General features: G+C 47.9%; 1 protein-coding gene across 1 annotated transcript; it reads left to right on the top strand.

Moving 5' to 3' along the window:
* LOC109284076 (kelch-like protein 23) lies at positions 1–20,416 on the top strand. Its single transcript, XM_059719925.1, has 4 exons — positions 1–183; positions 707–725; positions 3,607–4,018; positions 19,985–20,416. The coding sequence occupies exons 1-4, from the start codon at positions 1–3 to the stop codon at positions 20,358–20,360; spliced, it is 990 nt and encodes a 329-aa protein (XP_059575908.1). The 3' UTR covers positions 20,361–20,416.
* The last annotated feature ends 752 nt before the right edge of the window (positions 20,417–21,168 follow it).

The raw sequence follows: 21,168 nt of genomic DNA, 5'->3' as shown, positions 1-21,168 counted from the left end.
ATGACTCAGGAAGAATTTAAGGAGCTTTCCAAAGAAACACTGATGCAGCTCCTGCAAAGTGATGACCTCTTTGTTCCCCAAGAGGATTTGGTTTTTGACAGTGTGGTGAAATGGATAATGGAGGACCCAGCAACAAGGGAGGAAGACTTCTTGGATTTAGTAGGACAGGTCCGAGTCACCTTTGTGAGTCTTTCCTTCCTTGATATCTTGGTGAAACGCAGCAAATACCCTGGAGAGAAAGATACTTTTTCCAGGCTGATAAAGAAGTTAGACAGCTGCCCTCCAGCTAGCTGGCAGAATGTGAAACTGTTTCCTTACACTGGCAGGAAATATGACAATTTATATGTTCTGGGAGGAAAGCATGATGAAGAGAAGCAAGAACTGTTTCTATTTCAACCTAAAACAAACACCTGGCAACCTCGCTCTCCACTACAGCGCAGAAATCTCACTCAGTATGCAGTGGCAGCATTAGGTAACTCTCCTTGGGATGTACGTGTGGCCAGGAGAACCCACAACAGCAGATAGCTCAGTGGTTGCTAACAAACAGGATAGGGGAAACTCAAAGGAGGTCAGGGTTCATAACTATGAATACTTAGCCCAGTGATACTAGTGATTTCAGTGGTGATACATAGGGGGTGCATGGGGGTGCATGTGCACCCCATAAGAGCACTGGCGCACCCCCTGTCAGGCTGCACTCCCTGTTTAGGCGACAGGCGGGGGAGCAGGTGGGAGCACTGGTGCCTCCCCTGCCAGCACTGGCCAGGGAGCAGGGCTGCCAGCAAAAGTGGCTATGCTGCTTCCAGAAGTGGCAGTGGGACCACCACTTTTCAGTGAGTGAGATTGGACCCCCTCTCTTTCCTCGGTCAGCGCAATCGGCCGCTGGGGGGGCCCCTCTAGTCAGTGAGATTGGCCACGAGGGACCCTCCTGCAGTTGCTGACTGGCGTCAGAGGGTGCACGTGCCCCCCCCCCCCCCCCCGACTCAAGAGGCACCAGTCGCCCATGAGTGATTTTGCTTTTCCTAGAGTTTTTTTGGTTCAAATTGCATTTTTTTTAGCCCAGGTGGAAATATACAGCCTTTCTGAATGTTATGATCATATGGCATGAACATTAAAGACATGATTCTGCTTCTAGTTATACCAGAAATTACTACATTTACTTTCTACCACTATAGCTTACTTCTTAGGGCCCAGTCTTCTCTGTTACAGTGGTGTTCATCAGGAGTAAATCCATTGATATACGATTTATGCGATGATAACTGAAGGGAGAAGTAGATGGTTTGGGGGAGAGACTATGCTTTGTGAATATAGTACAACCTGAAAATATTGAAACAAATGTTGGAAATTAGTGTGGATTAAAGGCAAATTTGCTCTGTCCCTCTTGGAACCTTTTTATGATTGCTTTGGGTGACTGAGTTTTTTAGTTTTAGTATTTGCGCAGATAATATAATCTTAAGAATTAGCTATCTCTAATGAGGGAATACAAACAAAACCGTGTGATTTAAAAGCAATGTTGTGCATTGAATAGTCACAGCAAACTGTTCAGCACATGTTTTTGATGGAAATTTAAAAAAAATCAGAAGCATTCACTGTTCTGTGTTCTGCTCATAATCATCCACATGCTGCAAGAGAAGTAAAGGTGCTGATCCTGCAATCTGATCTGTATAAATAGATTGTTACACCTATCTAGAGTCCTATTAACTCCAGTTATCTTGCAGAAGAGCAAGGATATGATCACACAGACCAGATGGTAGGAATGAGGTTTAAATGCCTAGAGCAGTGGTCTCCAACCTTTTTGGGTAGGAGATCACTTTTTGAATTAAAAAGCAACTCAAGATCTACCCTGTGCCACCACCCCTCCTCCCTCTGCCCCACAGGTCAGTCTGTGGGGAGGGAAGGGGAGAGGCAGATCAAGGCAGAGGGAGAAAAAGGTATTTGGGTGCATGCTCCCCCAGCAGGTAAGTCTGTGAGGGAAGGGGAGGGGAAAGGGCCAAAGAGGGTGTGGGCAAATCGAGTCCCCAGCAGTGAAGGAGGGAGCCGGGCACAGGCAGGAACAGGAACTGGGGGGAGTGGGCCTGGCCAGGCCGGCCGGTGGGACAAGTGGAGGCCTGGGGGGCATGTGCCCTCCAGGCCTCCACTTGTCCCCCACTCCCTCCAGCCCCTGCTCCTGCCTGTGCCCCACTCCCTCCCTCAACACTGGGGCCTTGATCTGCTCCCCCCATGGCAGTGAGTGAGGGAGTGGAGCAGGGGCAGGCCCTGCACAACTGGGGTGGGTGCAGGATGGAGCCACGAGTGGCTCACCTGGGAGGGAGCAGAGAGTGGGGGGCATGCAGCCCAGGAGGGCATGGGGGGTATGTGCCCCCAGATCTGCACACGGAGCAGGCTGGGGCCGGGGCAGCACCAGACTCTTCTCAGCATGGCTCTTTGGCCAGACAGCCCTCGGGTAAAGCAGCAGTGGTGGCACTGGGAGTTGGGTAACAGGCACCTGAAAATTTTCCATAGCTCCCCTGACTCTTCCCAGCACTGCCACTGCCACATGGCCCAAGGGCCATGCGGCCAAAGAGCCAAGCTGGGAAGAGCCTGGCGCCGCCCTGCCCACAGCCTGTCCTGCCCCACCCTGCCCCGCCCCACCCTGCCCGCCATGTGTGCAGTTCCAGGGGCACACGCCCCCCATGCCCTCCTGGGCTGCATGCCCTGCCTCTGTGCCTCCAGGATGAGCACCTCCAGGATGAGCTCCATCCCATTCCTGCCCTGGCTGTGCAGGGCCTGCCTCTGCTCCACTTCCTTTTTCACTGCTGCACGTGCACCCTTCCCACCCTTGCTGCAGCTCCGCACCCTTGCTGCTGGGCTAAGCACTGTTAGCCCCCACTTCCGCCACCTATGTCCTCGCGCCCCCTGCCACTGGGTGAATGGGGCCCTGGCTAGGCCAGGGGTGGGTCAGAGCCTGGGTGGCTTGTCCAGGTGCGTGGGGCACTCCCGCCACTGCACACACCTGGGGGGGGGGTTGGGGGGCATGTGTCCCCCTGATTTGTGCATAGGGCTCAAGGTGCAAATCCCAACATGCAGTGGCAGCTGCCTCTGCCCTGCACACAAATCTGGAGGGCACATAGGCCCTGGGCCTCTGCCGGGGTGCGTGCAGTATGGGAACCCAACCTTGCTTCTGGATGAGCCGCCCATGCTCTGACCCTTTCCCGGCCTGGCTGGGGCCCCACTCACCTCTGCCCCTGCCCAATTCCCTCTGTCACGGCAGGGCAGCAGGGCATGGAGGGGGATCGCCCCACTCACCCAGCCTTGCCCTGGTGGCAGGGGGTGTGGCTCAGCCAAGCCACATGCGTCCCACCCCGGCCACTCTGCACATGTGTCCTGCTGCTTCCGATCGTGGAGTGTCTGACAGTTGATCTCATTCTGGGGAAGCTGAATGCATGTGGGCTCAGCCCCCCTAGGCTGAGATTGACTGTCAGAGGCTCCACGATCCACTAGTCAATTGGGGGGAATTGGTTGGTGACCACTGGCATAAAGTAAATTGTTTGAAGGGAAACTGTAGCAGTATACGTGCAGTGATGGCTGAGAGATGCTCCTACTTAATGCTTCTTTTCATTCTATCCCCAGGGAACCTCATTTTTGTGACAGGAGGTTACTTCCGAGATGGGTTTCTATGGTACAGCGTGGACTGGGTGATGATTTATAATTGCTGGGATAACAGCTGGCTGGAAGGGCCTGAAATGAAGAAGTCTCGCAACAGCCATTGTTCAGTAGGGGCTGGCCTCTACCTGTATGTGCTTGGAGGGAGCACAGATGAAGGGATAATTTCACACGTGGAGCGCCTGGCTCTTAGCGATTCCCAGTGGGAAAGCACAAGTCCCATGGTTCAGCCTGTGGAGAGAGCAGATGCAGTCAATGTGGGGACCCGGATTTATGTCGTCTGTGGCCTGGATGAGAATGGAGATGTGTATGATGGAGTGCAAAGGCTAGACATGGAAACGGACATTTGGGATGTCATCTCATTCTCCCCACTTCCCAGGTAAGGAGTTCTGCTTTGGCATATGACTCAATAAGAAGGATTTTGTAGAGATGCACTTGTGCACTATCCTTCTGACACTTAAGTCTAGGACAAAAGCCTCGTTCTGCTAAGGTCAATAACAAAATTTTCATTGACTCAATGAGGGCCACAATTTCACCTGTGGTTGATGTGGCATGAATTTCTGGGCACAATGCAAAGTTCTGGCCATGACCTATAAAGCCCTAAATGGTCTGGGTCCTATGTGCTTAAGGGACTGCCTCCTCCCTTCTGTTCTACTGCAATCCCTAAGGGCAGCCAGTGTCATGGGGGCTTGAGGGTATGGTGCAACAATGATCCCAGACCAGGAGTCTGGAAGCCAAGGGTCACAAACTAGGAGTCCAGAAGCTGAAGGTCAAGTCAGCTTCATGGGCAACTGGTGCTGCCTTAGTTGGGGGGGCACATGACCCCCCCGCTACCAGTCCCACTGATGGGAGTGGGGGGCCTCCTGTGGCTGATCCTGCCAACTGGGGGAGAGGTCCCCCAGGGGCTGATCCTGCCAACTGGGGGAGAGTCCCTCCCGTGGCTGATCTCACTGCCCCCCATGGCCGAGATTCAGGCTGGGCAAAGGTTCAGACAGGAATAAGGGAGAGAAAACAGGAAGCCAAGGAACAAGGCAGGAATCAGGCACACTGGGGCTACAGAGAAGCTCCTGTTTTGTTGATAGACCACAAAGCACTGCAGGAGCTGCTGCTTATATGCAACAGTCACACCCAACATTTTAACAGGGATCAGCTGCAGACACTCAGGCAGCTGGCAGTCAGTCCCATGCAGGCTATCAGGGCCAGCTGGAGCTTGTCCGGGCATAAAGCAGATAAACTTGTGACAGCTGAGAACAACCTACTGTAAGAACCACGTGTGCCATGTTTGCTTGACAGAAAAGCGAGGGAAGTTGCTCTTGGTAGTCACTGATCAGCTCTGTAACTCTCTGAGGCTTGCAAGAGCCTGAACCTGTACTTCTATCAGCATTTATCAGGTGAGGATATGCTTTGGGGTGTACTCTGGATAACTGCTTTATTATTTCTTTTATCTATTTTTTCTTACTTGTTTGTATTGTATGATGCCTTGAGCTTTCTCAGGAAGGGCAGCATAGAAATCCAATATAAACTTGGACCCTTTGTCTCATCAAACTTTGCTCCAAGTTTCTGTTTCCAAAATTTATACAGGTGTCCAGGATACTTTCTGTACTTAAACTGGCCTGTGGCCTCACAATGTTTCACGGGATCAAAGTGTTTCCTCTTTTTAAATGACAGAACTATCTTGATTTCTATATTTGTGTTACAGTAGCATGTGAAAGCTACACTTTGATCAGCAGGGATCCTGGTTTTCCCTGATAAAAAAATCCCAAATTCTCTGCCAAAAAATCCCAAATCCATGTGACCTGGCATGGCTGGGGACAGAGGATCCGCATGGGGATCTCATCGCTGCTTGCCCCATGCTGCCCCAGCCATGTGCCTGCTGTGTGCAGGGCTGCCGTGAGGGAAGCAGCATGGGGCCGCACTCCTTAAAGCAGCGGCAGGTGCTGGAGGTGTGTCACCAGGGCAGCACAGGGCGAGCAGTGGCAAGGAGATCCCCGTGCTGCTCCTCTGCTGCCTGCTGCACCAGGTCATGCCCACGGGGCTGGGTAGGCCCCAGGGGAGAAAAGCAGGGTGGCAGGGGGCAGTGGAAGTATGCAGAGAAACTACTAGCCACTGTTTCCTGCCGCCATGCTTCTCTCCCCCAGGTCCTCTGCAGGAGATGGGAAATCCGCAGGTTTTCTCTACTAAAAGGGAAAATCCACATTTTTCTCTGATAAAAATGGGAAACCCATGGTTTTTTCCATTTTCCCATGGGAAACATAAAACTTGGATCCCTGTTGATGAGGAGGGGCAGGACTACCATGGCACCCAGCTGCAGATCTGGCACCCCCGGCATGAAGCGGCTGTTCTGCACCAGGGCTGGCAGGGCAGAGTTGTGGAACATGCAAGCATCATGGGCACTGCCTGCCCAGCTGGCACTCATGTTTGTGAAGGTGCTGTGGTGGTCAATGATGGCCTGGAGCACTATGGAGAGAAAGCCCCTCTGGCTATAGTAGGGGTCATTGCCATGGGGTGGACAGGTGATAGGAATGTGGGTCCCGTCCAGGGCCCCAATGCACTGGGGGAATCCCAGAGCACAGAAGCCCATCATAACCACCAGGGGGTTGTGCACATGGAGCACTGTGTGTCTCAGCATGTCATGGTGGGCGCTGCACAAATCAAATGCATGTGTAGAGGTGCCCTCTGCATATGTGGACACACATAATACTTAGATCATTATAAATACCATGAAAACCAACAGGGTCCATACATACAAGCCAGTTTAGAATAAAATGGTTTAAACCTCCTGGAATATTTCAGAAATATACCTGCATAATCAGGTATTATTTTGAACCCATTCTCTGTGAACCAATTTGGTGTTGTGTGAACACTGAGCTTTCCATGACTAGTGTCTGGCAGTCTTTCAGGAATCCCACATTGATCAACCTTCCCCCAGGGCAAATGGCTATTCTGGAGCTGTCCACTGCTCAGGAGGATGGGGAGGGTGCCCCTGCTCCTCGGTGAGGAACAATTAATAGATCAATTTCCATTGACCAAAAGCTTGGAATTAATAGCCATTTGGTGGTGTTACCAGTAAGTGCCCATTGTGCAATGGCTCAGTTCCACCCTTCCAGCAATTGACTGGTGTTTACCATTATAAGTACATTCACATGTTTCAGGCACAGTACTCTGTGTAAGAATAAAAGGACTCCATTGGGGCTGTGTGGCGGTGCACTTGTAATGCCTGACACTTTAAGGGCTGAGTCAGGCAGCCAGCAGGTGCCTGAGTTCCATCCTGCAAGAACCTGCAGGCTGTTGCATCTTTCCTTGCAATAATCAAACAAAGAAAAAAACCTTAAAAACAAAATTAAAAAAAAAAAGAGAAATATATGCGTATGGATTGATGTGTGAGTAGCACTCAATCTTCAGTACCCAATTCAATTCAAAGGAGATTTGGCCAATTCGGTGGCCAACTCTCCGAATCTGAAGTGAATTGGGAGATCCATTCAAAGGTCCAAATCGAATCGGAAGCTTCCAAAACAATTCAGAAGGCTTGCAGCAAACAGAAACTGGGAAGAGGGAGGGTGATGGGGTGATCTTCCATATATGGAAAAGGCGGGGTACAGGGTGGGGGTGGATGGGACTGCTCTGATATCGACATCTGTAGCTGGCCAGTGACTCTGATCTGTGGCTACCATCCCTGTGGTTTTCATCCCACTCTGCCTTAACACACACAAGTGGTACGAGTTTGCTTTCAACAGTTTGAGGTGCACTTTCATAGAAACCCCTACACCTATCTCCTTGAAACTTGGCAGGCTTCTTTGCTCTCAGAATGGGCTACTATTCCTGCTGTTTTCATCCAAAACTGCAAAAAAAATGACAAAGTTATAGGTATTTTAGTGATATCCCATTATAGTCTATCTCCGAATCGGTGCCAAATCTCCAAATCCAAATCGGTCGAATTGACAGTGATTTGAATCACTGTCCCTCCACTTTGGCTGAATCCGAATCTGAAGCAAATACTTGCTGCTTTGCACAGGCCTAGTGACTTGTTCATAGAAACTTGGCCTAACAGCTTGGACAGTGGCCATTTGCAATTGCTTTGTGTGGTTGCTGGAGGGTTGAACCCAGGCTCTCCCAGCAATTGACTACAAATGCAGAGAGGCCTCAAGTTTCTACTTCTATTGTAATATGATGCTTATCTGTCCCTTTGTTCTCTTAGCAGCTTCTGTGTGTTGTCTGCTTTCCTTTCATCCAGCCGCAGCAGGATGCCTCTCATGGGAAGCAGTAGCTTCGTTCTTCATCCTATCAGTGTCTGGGTTGGGCTACTATCAAGTTCCTGAGCGGTGGTACTGTGGTGGTCCAACAAAGCCAGATAAGGATCATATCTTGTTCTTTCTTTCCTTTCTGTGAGTCTTTCAGCAGCCTTGAGAGCTGATTCTGCCTTTTCATAGCTTTGTGGGTACCCTGGGGAAAAGGTCTTGTGCTCAAATTCCCATTTTGTACTAAAAAATCTTTAAAATTCTTAGGCTGCATATTGTGGCTCATTGTCTGAACACAAGATATACCTGGCAAAATGTACCTTCAGCTTCCTGATCTATTGTTCTTGTTTGAGTGTCCTCTAGATAGTTCACCTCCCCAAAACTGGAGTAATAATCTATTGTGACTGTGAGGGTACCGCTTATAGCCTAATGAATTATTCTAGCCCCTCTTTTCTCAGATTGCTCTGTCTGGACTACTTGCGGTATATTTCGACTCTTGCCTGCCACACCTTGATTAATATAGGATGTTATTAGTCAGGAGGTGTTATTTATTTTCTACTGCAGTAAAACTCTGGCAAGCCATGTGGGGATCCTCTTGGGTTATCCCTTTTATTGTAACTCCTGAACAGGACACCCAACGCTGATCATCAATTGAAATCACAGTCTTATTTTGTTTAGGTTAACAATTTTCTTTATTTATCAAAACTTAATTTTACATCCATAATCAACTTGCTGTTTGAAAGACTGTCATCATTTCTCCACATCAAGTAGGTCTTAATATCAACTTAAACAGAATCCAACTTGGATATAATCATAATTTAACAGCTACAATGCCTACATAGCACTCTCATTCAGTCCCATTTATAACACACAGTGTTTTACTTATTTATTTATTTATTTATTTATTTATTTATTTATTTATTTTCCCCCGTCTCTATGCGGGATCTTCCTTCCCAAGAACTCGCAGTGTCTCAGTCTTGTAAGGCATGGTTGTCTCCCAGTCTCTCTTATCTCTCATCTAATATAGAACCTGATTGGCTCCAGACCAAGTCCAATAATAAACAAACAAGACCTGCTGTCCCAGTATTATGACAGATAGCCACGTTTCTCCGCTCCCTTCCTCTCTCGTTTCAAGGATTAGCTTTTCAAGGATTTCTTCACTGGCAATTCCCAGCTTAATCAGCTCCGCTCAAGTTCTTCTTGCTGCTCGAACCTGGTCTTCCGGGGTTTTGTCCATTGTTGTCCTCTTCTTGAGCTTTCTGCTCGGTGACATCTTCTGGCATTTGTTTCTCCCATGTCCCGCTTCTCCCCTCTCGGGGTTGCTGTACCTTTATGGAGCAGCTGCTCTGGAAGTGCCGCTGTCCTCCTGTTCTTGTGTCCCTCCCCTCCTCAGACTCCTTCCCTGTGGTGAGTGTTTTTATTTATTGCCTGTGTTTCTTCACAGGGACCATATAGTTTCTATCACTGAACTTCAACAGGTCTGTCCCAACCTCTTTTCAAGGTCATATTGGGATCCCATGAGGCTGCAGCACCTCCTTCGCTCTTTGTATATCTCACACTGCTCAACGTATGTCCTTGTATGGGAATCCATGTCTGGCTAGTAAACATGCTCCAGAGCCAGCTTGTATTCTCAGGTGCAAAGCATGTATTTTATTCATGATATCCTGTCTCAGATTGTCAGGGATTAAAGCTCTGTGACCTTTAAACAGGATCCCATCTTGTGCACATATCTGACACCTAACTTGCCAATAGGAAATGACTTCCTGGGGTACTTGCTGCTTGAGGTCTAGCTGCCCCAGAATACAATTCATATCAAAGTCTCTAGCCATTCATCCAATTCTCTGCTCTCTTCAATGGCCTGGATGCTCCCTTTGGAAATATGAAGGTATTGTAGTACATTGTTAGAGCTGATCTTCTGTTCCATGGAGCCATATGTGGTGTACTCTGGAAAGTAAGCCCTGGCATGTTATGGGTTCACTTCACTGAGTCAGGAGCCATTTTAACAAGGGTTTCTTTATTCATGGCCAACAGCACTCAGGTAGCTGTGAGACTCCCTTTTCAACTCCCTCTCAAACCCTGCCCATCTCTAGCTATGTGTAACAGTGATATCCTGGACAGAAGATGAGTGACAGCTTAACCCTTAAAGGCATACAATCCCACATCTCCTCTTTCAAAACAGAAAACACAATCCATTTTGACCAGCTGCAGTATATATACAAGAATTCAAATGTCAATTAATTGATCCTTTTCAGTGGTTACCAAATTAGAAGTCTTAAGTTATTCTGTTAAATAAGAGCTTAGCTTCCAAAAGCCCATGTTTCAAAGGAGGTACTGTAATTCCAGATGAGGATTAGCATGGCCCTGGCACATGTTGTTATGTTTCTGGTGTTACTCATACCAGAAATAGCAACTGGGCACATGTTCCCAGAATTTTTGGTACTGTAAAATCACAAACCAGCCATAAAGATATTATTTGGCAAATGTGTAATATCTTTGTGGCTGGTTTGTATGACACTGTAATAGAGAGACAGAGGCTCCTGTTACTTTAAGAGAAAAGTGCAGCAGGCCACCAGTGCAGTGTGGGCAGGTAGCTAAGCAAAAACTTTCCACAGTGCAACAAGCAGCTAAGGGACAAGACTCCAGGCAGCCAGGGGGCAAAGGCTGCACGTTTGCTGTGTGGGCCGGCAGCAAAGGAGCACAGGCTGATTTATTAATCAAAGGGTATGGCTGGGGAGTCACATGACCAGAAGGGGTGGTGCTTTGAGGCATATAAACCCAGGGCCTGAGGCAGCGTGGGCAGTCTGGCCCTGAATGCTGCAGGGAGAGGAGCTCCTGGGGTAGATGGCTATAGGAAACAGGCCAGAGGCATCAAAGCTACCTGAGAGGGCTTCAGGGAGAACGCTTAAGGGGGAGGTATGACTCTTGGTGTGCCACTGACCCAGAGTGAGGAAGAACTTCTAGCTGGGAAACACTTTTGCTTTTGTTTGTGTTGTATGTAAGTTTATCATAGAAAGTCAGGGTTGGACGGGACTTCAAGAGGTCATCTATTCTAACTCCCTACTCGGAGCAGGACCATCCTCAACTAGATCATTTCAGCCAGGGCTTTGTCAACCTGGGCCTTAAAAACCTCCAAGGATGAAGATTCCACCAACTCTCTAGGTAACTTGTTGCAGTGCTTCACTACCCTCCTAGTAAGAGACTTTTTCTTAACAACCAACTTAAATCTCTCTTGCTGCAACTTGAGAACATTGCTCCTTGTTCTGTCATCTCTCACCACTGAGAACAGTCTAGCTCCATCCTCTTTGTAACCACCCTTCAGGTAGTTAAAGGCTGCTATCAAATCCTCCCTCACTCTTCTCTTCTCTTCTCCAAATTCAATATGCTCACTTCCCTCAGCCTCACCTCATAAGTAATGTGCCCCCTCCCCCCCACCATATTTGTTGCTCTCTGCTGGACTCTCTCCAACTTGTCCACATCTTTTCTATAGTGGTGGACCCAAAACTAGACACAATACTCCAGATGTGGCCTCACCAGTGCTGAATAGAGGGGAATAATCACTTCCCTTGATCTGCTGGCAATACTCCTACTAATGCAGCCCATTATTACCATTAGCCTTCTTGGCAAGAAGGGCACACTGTTGACTCATTCAGCTTATTGTCCGCTATAACCTCCAGATCCTTTTCTGCAGAGCTGCTGCCCAGCTAGTCAGCCCCCAGCCTGCACCGGTGCATGGTATTGTTCCGTCCTAAGTGCACATGTCCTTGTTGAACCTCATGAGATTTCTATTGGCCCAATCTTCCAATTTGTCTAGGTCACTTTGAATCCTAACTCTACCCTCCAATGTATCTACTACTCCCCCCAGCTTGGTGTCATTCTTAAACTTGTTAAGGTGCACTCTATGCCATCTTCCAGATCGTTTGAAGATATTGAACAAAACTGTCTCTAGAACCAACCCTTGGAGCACTCCACTTGATACCAGCTGCCAGCTAGCCATTGAGCCATTAATAACTATGCATTGAGCCTGACAATCCAGCCAGCTTTCTATCTACCTTACAGTTCATTCATCCAGCCCATACTACTTTGGCTTTCTTTCAAGAATACTGTGAGAGATGGTATCAAAAGCCTTGCTGAAGTCAAGGTATATTATATCCACTGGTCTCCCTGTATCTCAGTCATCTCATCATAGAAGGCAATCAGATTGGTCAGGCATGATGACTTGCCCTTGGTGAATCCATGCTGACTGTTCCTAATCACCTTCTTTTTTTCCTGAATGTACTAAGAAATGGATTCTTTGAGGATCTGTGCCATGGTTTTTCCAGGGACTGAGGTGAGGCTGACTGGTCTGTCGTTCCCTGGATACTCCTCCTTCCCTTTCTTCAAGGTGGGCACTATATTTGCCTTTTTCTAACCATCTCTCCCAGTCACAACGAGTTTTAAAAGATAATGGCCAGTGGCTCTGCAATTGCATCAGCCAACTCCCTCGGCGCCCTCAGATGAATTGCATCTGGCCCCATGGACTTGTACATGTCCAGCTTTTCTAAACAGCCCCTAATCTGTTCTTTCACCACTGAGGGCAGCTCACCTTCTCCCCAAACTGCTGCCTGGTGCAGTCGTCTGGGAGCTGACCTTGCCTGTGAAGACTGAGGTAAAAAAGGCATTTTCATTTCAGCCTTTTCCTCATCATCTGTCACTAGGTTGCCTCCCCTATTCAATAAGGGACTCAGTGTTTCCCTGACCTTCCTCTTGTTGCTTGCTTGTAGAAACCCTTTTTGCTACCCTTCATATCCCTTGCTGGTTGCAACTCCAATTGTGCTTTAGCCTTCCTAACTTCATCCTGGCAGGCCCAAGCAGTACTCTTATACTCCTCCCAAATTGTTTGTCCAAGCTTCCACATCTTGTAAGCTTCCTTTTTGTGCTTCAGCTCACCGAAGAGTTCTGGTTTCTTGCCACATTCGTTCTTCTTCCTGCATATCAGGTTGGTTTGTTCTTGTACCCTCAGTAAGGTTTCTTTAAAATACAACCAGCTCTCCTGGACTCCTTTCCCCCTCAGACTGGCCTCCCAAGGGATCCTGCCCATCAGTTCCCTGAGGGAGTCAAAGTCTGCTTTTCCGAAGTCCAGGGTTCATACTCTGCTGCTCTCCTTTCTTACTTTTGTCAGGATCCTGAGCTCAATCATGTCGTGGTCACTGCTGCCCAACTTGCCATCTACTTCTACATCCCCCACCAATTCTTCCCTGTTTGAGCAGTAGGCCAAGAAGAGCATGGCCCCTAGTTGGTCTCTCCAACACTTGAACCAGGGAGTTGTCTCCAACGCTCTCCAGAAACTTCCTGGATTGCCTGAGCACTGCTGTATTGCCCTCCCAGGAGATGTCAGGGTGATTGAAATCACCCGTGAGAAGCAGGGCCTGTGATCTGGAAACTTCTGCTAGTTGTCTGAAGAAAGCCATCTACCTCATCCTCCCGGTCTGGTGGTCTATAGCAGACCCTCACCATGACATGACCCTTGTTGCTGTCCCCTCTGACCTTAACCCAGATACTTTCAACAGGCCTATGTCTATTTTCATACTGGAGCTCTGAGCAATCGTACAGCTATTTTACATACAGTAGGACTCCTCCTCTTTTCCCTTCCCTGTCCTTCCTGAACAGTTTGCACCCATCCATAACAATGTTCCAGTCATACAAGCTCCCACCAAGTCTCTGTTATTCCAATCATGTCATAGTTCCTTGACTGTGTAAGGACTTCCAGTTCTTCCTGTTTCCCAGGCTCCATGCATTCATGTACAGAAACCTAAAGGAACTAGCCAATCTTCCTAGTTTCTCAGAAAGAATGAGGAGGCTTCCTGTGTTGCCTCCTCCTGCTTTTGCTTCCTCCAGGTCCCTCCAGATCCCTCACTTACCTCAGGGCTTTATTCTCCTTCCCCCATCAAACCTAGTTTGAAGCCCTCCTCACTAGGTTAGCAAGCCTGTCTGTGAAGATGATCGTCCCTCTCTTTGTCAGGTAAATCCTGTCTCTTCCCAGCAATCCTTCTTCTTGGAACAACATCCCATGATTAAAGAAGCCAAATCCCTGCTGGTGATGCCATCTGTGTAGCCATGCACTGATCTGGAGGATGCATCTGCTCCTACCAGGGCCTTTTCCCTTGACTGGAAGGACTGAGGAGAACACGATCTGTGCCTCTGTCCCCTTCACCCTTGTGGCCATTGTCCTGTAGTCAATTCTTGATCTGCTCAGGTCACCTCTAGCAGCATCATTGGTGCCCACATGAGTTAGCAGCATGGGGTAGTAGTTAGAGGATCAGACAAGTCTTGGTAATCCTTCCATGACATCTCAGATTCAGGCTTCAGGCAAGCAGCAGACCTCCCAGGACAACAAGTCAGCCTGGCAAATGGATCCCTCCATCCTGCCCAGAAGGGAGTCTCCAACCACCACTACCTGTTGGGCTTCTTTGTGGCAGTGGTCTCAATCCTCCTCACCTTGGGGATTCCTAGCCTGGCCTCTTCCTCCAAAAGAATGCTCTCCTCCTCCTGTTTTGCTAGGGCTGCATATCTGTTCTCCAGGCAAACCACTGCAGGTGAGGATGATGATTTCTTCTTGCTGCCAGAAGATACAAGCTTCCAACTTCCACCTTCCTCCCTCTTTCTCTTCTAGCACCACCTCTGGAAGTCCTCCCTCCACAGCCCTAGAGGTTTCTTCCAGCATGGAACTGATGAAGTCCTCATGGAGGAGGATGCTTTGGAGCCTTTCTACCTCCTCCTGTAGCTCTCTTGCCTGTCCCTGAGGAACATCACCAGAAGGGACCACTTATGTCTCAGGCTCTCCCCAACCTGGCTGACACTGGAAGGAATCTGCAAGTCACAGTCTGCACAGCACCAAACCAGGGCCTGGGTGGAAACCTCAATGGTGTGTGGGGCTGCCTGGACAGACACCTCACAGGTGGAAGCAGAGGAAGACCTGGAAGTGGCAGTGGCTCTGGTATTGTGACATCCTCCAGCTATGTCTCTGGGTCTTCTAATCTGCTGCCTCTCATTTTGTGCCTGTTTTTCCAAGCAGACCTTCCAGAGCAAACTCCTCTGTAGCTGGACTGTTTACAGTTCCTATATCTGAAGTGTTCCCTTTTCCCTGGCATACAAGGTTCTTTGTGTAAATCTTTTATTAGATCAACTCAAATAGTTGGAAAAGTTCTTCTTAGCAAGATTTCAGGTATAAATAATAGGCCCGTGTGAAATGGCTAGTATTTGCTTCAGATTCAGATTTGGCCAATTCAGGGGACAGTGATTTGATTCAGTGATTCGAATCACTGTCCCAATTTTGATTCGGGGGGGGAGGGGGGGGATGATCCCCGCTGGCCCCCAAAGCTCTCCAAAGATTTGGAGAGCTTTGAATCAATTCAGACATCTAAATTGGTCCCCCGATTCAATTCGGATTTGAAGATTTAGCCACCGAATCTTCTCCATATCAAATCACCACCCAAAGCTTTGCACAGCCCTAATAAATAACCTTTTGTCAAGCTAAGGAAGCATCTGCAGTTGGTGTGTGCTCTTCCTGAATGGAATTAAGTAGTAAGGAAGCCAGAGGCCTGTATGTATACAAGAAATATCAGATTTACCCACAGAACCTTGTCTGCCTATGTCCTTAGATTAACATGGCTACAACCTATACCCTTTTCCCTACAACCTCATACCTCTCAGCAAGTTTACAGTGAAGGAATGTGAGAGAAAATTTCCAAGCAAACATCCTCGCACTCTGGACTCTAGTTAAAACAAGGGGCTTAAGTTTTGGTCTAGCTGTTGAGTTTTAGTTCCTGCAATAAAACTATGTAGTTAGTCAGTCCTAATTAAATATATTTATATATAAAAGAAACTTGTCTTTCAGGCTCCCCTTTAAAGAGAGGGGCAGCAAACTGACCTGCAAAACGACTAGCAAGCTGTCTTGTTTGTTTCTCCCTTTTTGCTGCTCCCCTGGTCACTTGGACTGCCTCTTTATATACCTCTCCTGGGCCTGGACTGGCTAGTAGGGCTGTGCGAAATTTCGACAGGTGTTTAGTTTTGAAACTGTTTCAACGTGTTTTGAGCTCAAAACAGCTAAATTGAAATGAAATGAAAGGCTCTGAAATGAAAGAAGGGCACTTGAAACGTTTTGAGTTTCGAAGCTGGGCTTGCTTGCAGCTAAACAGAAACTAAGGAGAGGGAGGAGGAAGGACTGTTCTAATATTGACATGTGTAGCTGGGCAGTGACTGTGATCCTTTCCTGAGGTCCCTTACAATCCCAGTGCTCTGGGGGAGGGACAGAAGAACAGCATAAAAAGCATTGTTTGAACTGAGCTTTCTCTGAGCCTTCACATTTACGAGTAATACGAGTTTTGCTCTGAACAGCTTGAGGTGCAGTTTCCCAGAAACCCCTGCACCTATCTCCTTGAAACCTGGCAGGCTTCATGGCCTTAGCGGGCGCTACCATGCCTGCTGTTTTCATTTGAATCAGGAAAGAAACAACAAAGTTATAGGCATTTTTGTGATTCCCCATGATAGCCTATGGGCGAAGTGTCGAAACAGCTTTGACGAAACGAAATGGAACAGTGCTTCAAAACAGCAAAATGAAATACTGTTCCTTTAAAACGGCGAAATGGGAGCTGAAATGAAATGGTGCTGTTTTGCACAGCCCTACTGGTTAGGCCCCTTTATTGGGGCCCTTTGTCGCACCCAGGCAGCAATCAATCAGCAATTGGTCCACTCAGCTACTCAGAGCACACACCCAAGCACAGGCAGCCACCAAACAGCCCTCAGCAAAGCAAGCACACAGGCAACCCTGACTCAGGTACCCTCCCAGAATAGGTTCTGGTACCTGGTGCCTCTTCCCCTTCCTCTGCTTGCTCCCAGCAAACTGCTGGCAAACTGTCTTGTTTGCTTCTCCCTGTTTGCTGCATAAGACCAGAGGAACAGGTGGTGGCAGCTACGGGGGTGGTATGGGGCCACATGGGCACCTAAGGGGAACCAAGCAAAGAGCCCAGGAAGAGTCAGAGACCCCAGGGGGCTGGAGTAAAGTGAGATACAAGGTCAGGGGCCTGGAGAGCAAGACAGGGCCAGGGGCCCAGGTTACATGTATGCAAGATGGACCTTGGCTCTTCGCCCCCAACCCTAAGGCAGTGGCCTGGGGCTAGGGGCGCAGCCAAAGTAAAAGGGCCAAGACCAGGAAGGTTGAAGCCCAGGCAAAGGTTTGAGGCCTGAGGGGTCAAGGGCTGTGTTGGGGCAGGAGGAGACCTCAGAATTGATACTAAGTAACACCTGTGAGGCATGGGCATGACTATGGGGGCAGCAGGAGGTCATGATAATTGCCCGTAAGGTACCTCATGCTTTAAGGCATGGATAGGACCAAAGGGGCCACTGTCTAGTGCCAGAGAGGCAAGACTGGTGCCATCTCAGCCTCTGAAGCAATAGACAGTTGAGAGACTGAGGGTCTGTCTGGGACCCTGGAGCAGCCTCCCTACATACTTTAAGATCAAGGCATTGCTAGCAACATAGAAAAGGGAAGGTACTCTGAGAAGCCAGAGTGGGGCAGGAGTCACTTGGCCACCTGGGGGCATCATGGCCACCACTGGGGCCTGGTCCTGTTGCATGCATCATAACTTTAATGTGTGGCATATCATACAGGGACTGCCCCAGGGCTCAGTCCCTGGACAGTCCCTACCATTTGACAGACAGCCCTAGAGTTCAAGCCCTGGGCCATCCCAATCTCCTATCAGCTGGCAGGGACTGTCCTGGGGTTTGAGTCCTGAGGCGGTCCCTGCTAGCTGGTGATCAGCTGATTAGGGTGGACCTGGGGCTGAAATTCAGTTCATTCTTCTACAACTTCCATACTGCTGCCAGGTTCTTTGACTGGAAATTCAAATGTGCAGGGGTTGGAGTCCCTCCATGCAGCCTGCTGTCTTTTTACTATATAGGTGATGCTTTAAATCGCATAGTCTTTGCTGTGGTTCTAAGTTACTGGCACCATGTTTCATGCCCAGTGCTCTGTGCAACAATAAAAGGACTCTATTTGTGCTGTAACAAGCTAGAACTTTATTTGAAGTGCCATGTGCTGCTGCTTGCAGCCATGAGGTGTATTGTCTGTTCAGAGCTATTCCAAAATTCATCAAGCACATAGAGCTTCCTGGTGTCACTTTCTAAGTCATTCATACTACAACTTGTGTTTCAGCCTGTAGGAATCTGCAGTCTGCTACACCATCCACCTACCAACTTTATAGTAGGGGGTGGACTGAATTGAAATTAAGTGACTGTAGCAGAGAACTAAGATGTGCCTGCTCGTTTAAGGGCAGAAGCAGCCTGGCCAGGGAGCCCTGCAGGTGAGGCAGAGCTCCACAGCTGCCAGTTGCCTAAGCAGCAGCCTAATGGGGGTAATTGATGAGCACCTGAATGCGGTCAGATGACTGGAAGGAGGTAGGGCCCTGGGGACATATACACTCAGTGCTAGAGCTAGCAGGGTCACTCTCTCTCTGGGAACTGCCCAGGGCAGGAGCTTCTGCACAAGAGAGCTGCCTGAGACTGTCCTTGTACTGCCTACAAGAACAGTAAAGCTCCAGGAGCCCCAAGGTACCCAGGACTAGGAGATGCACTATCCTAGGGGTGGAAGATTTGCCTTTGCACTGCCTTCATTGTGAGAGTTATGTTGTAACCTAGGTGCCTGTGTTTTTGTTGCTTTTGCCCGGTGGTTTGGTATGAGGCTGTAGGGGAGGTGGAGGCCTCATTACTGCCCAGAGAAAGGGGCACACAACTTGGGTAGAGCCCAGAACCAGGGGGGTGCAGACACAGGGACTGGAGGGCAGGTGCCAGGGAGGTGCAGAGAGACAGGCAGCAGCGGAATTGGAAAGAGGCACAGAGAGACAGGTGTAGGAGAGCCTGGTGCCAGAGGGGTGCAGAGACACAGGGGCTGGAGGGCCCAGCACCAGAGGGGCACACAGAGGTGACAATAGTAGTATAAGTCCTGCAAGGCATGGGACATGGTAAAGGGAAGCTTGGAGCTGTGTAATATTCTCTGGGTATTTGGGCATTAAAAGGGCAGCCTCTCACCTTGAAACAACTCTTTTGTTAAAACAAAGGCGTGGCAGGAAAGTCAGGTGGGCAGACTGCCCTAGACAGGTGGGCAGGCCAACATTGTGACCAGCCTCGAAACAACCCCTGTCACAGTGGCTTTTTAGGGAAAGTTTTGTAAAGTTTCAGCCTGAGGCAGAGGCCTTGGACAGCCCCCTTCACCCCAGGAATGCATGAGTGGGGTCTAGGCAGCCTTCTGACCCATCCAGCCAACTGGGGTCTTCAGCCCCCACTACGGAAATCCTGGGGAAACTCCATGAACTTGCCACTGAGGCATACTGATCTGGGCAATAACTCCTGCTCCAAAAGCACTGCAATGCAAGAACGGTGACTGTTTTATTTACATCCTCCTGGCAGTGTATGTGTGGACACCTCTGAATTGTGACAATTGCAAGTTGGTTCTCAATTAGTAACATTCCTGGAATGGTTTGATTGTTATGCATGTCTTATTCCTGGGTGCCAATGTGGCTGAGGTTGCTGCAAGGCAGTGCATTGTAGAATACCTGGAGCATGGCCCTGTCCACTTGCCATGGAATGCTCTAGCACAACAAGCATACAAGACATTATTTGAGATGTTCCAGAAGAAAACAATACCCCATTCCTCCAGATACACTTTCAGCAGCTTTTGTCATGAGTTAGGGGTCATGTATATCCATACACACCTATCTTGCTGTGGGATAAAAAGATTTGTCCCACAACAAAAGTGTGACAAATGTGACTTCTGTTCATATCTCTGTTATTGAGAATGTGAATGCTATTATGAGTCAGAACTTTGTTTGACTTTGTTTCCAGCTCCTAGATTTTCTATGTTTGCATGCTAGTTTTAAAATTTCCTCTAGTACCTTTTGGCACCTTCCTGTATAAACACTTATTAGATTACTTTAATCACATCCCAAACTTCTCTTTAATAAGCTCAATAGATAGAGTCTTTTTGGTCTCTCAGTATAAGCTGTGTTTTCTAGATTTCACATGTTTCTTGTAGCTCTGATCTGAAACTTTCCAATTTTTTCAATATTCTTTTCCTGCAGGTATGACCTCTGTGTCACAGCTCTAAATGGTGCTCTGTACACTATAGGAGGGGCAGCTTTTCGATTTGACATGGAAACAGATGAATGGACCCAAATAGATGAAGAGTCCTTGACCCGGAAGTTCTTCATGGGGTGTAGCACTGTGAATGGACAAATTTATCTTCTTGGACAGAGAAAAGGGACCAGTGCTATCCCCAACACAGTGCTCTTTGACCCTTACACTGACACCTGCCAGGTGGTAGATAATAATCTCCCTTGCCCACTTCCTATTCATGGCTGTGTCTCTGTACAAAAATTTGACGTGTGGACTTCAGGAACCCAGGACCCTGGAAGTGGATCTAACTACTCTAAGTATTTTAGAGCTTGTAAGGCTTAATGTTTGTTCATTGTAAAACTTGTAGGATTTTAAAATAACATTTATTTCTCTCTTGATTTTTGTCGTTTTTCTGTATGGAAAACAGTCATAGGATGATATAGTTGAGGATGGTCCTCCTTTGAGCAGGGGTTGGACTAGATGACCTCCTGAGGTCCCTTCCAACCCTAATGATCTGTGATTCTATCATCTTTTGTCCTCAAAGAACCAACATGGTGTAGAGAGTTTATGACTTTTTCATCAAACCATCACCAGTAATGTCAACATGATTAACTGAGTGGTTTGACTGTGAATCCATCAACTCAGGAGCCTTGGTAGGGGTCTCATTGTACTTTGAGGAAAGCATGTGAGCATTTGGTAGGATTTGAGACTTTTTTTTATTCATGACAGCTTCCATCATTTTCCTCCTGGCTTTCAATGTCATGTATAAAGTAGGTATAACATAGGTTTTAGGATGATACTGAGAAAATCATTTAGACTAAAGCTATTAGTGCTTCAATCTGATAGCAGATACTGCAGCTTGTTGGGAATTGTTAGTAGACTCTGTTTCTGTTTCCCCCAAAATGTTATTTCATTGAGACAATATATTAATGACATGACTTGAATTCAAACAATTTTGGGAAAAGAAAACTGAAATTGTGCGAATGTCCTTATCTGATATTATTGAACTAGAAAAAGTTTTGAACTGAAATGATTTATTGTAAAGAAATACTAGTACATTAAGACTAAAATTATTACAAAGGAAAAATGGTTAAATCTGAAATATTTCAAGATTATGAAAACAAAGCTTTCCATTGACCTGAACCATTTT

The sequence above is a fragment of the Alligator mississippiensis genome, chromosome 16 (assembly GCF_030867095.1).
Source record: "Alligator mississippiensis isolate rAllMis1 chromosome 16, rAllMis1, whole genome shotgun sequence".
NCBI lineage: Eukaryota > Metazoa > Chordata > Crocodylia > Alligatoridae > Alligator > Alligator mississippiensis.
The sequence above is the reverse complement of the archived record's forward strand: the minus strand, read 5'-3'. Positions and strand labels throughout refer to the sequence as shown.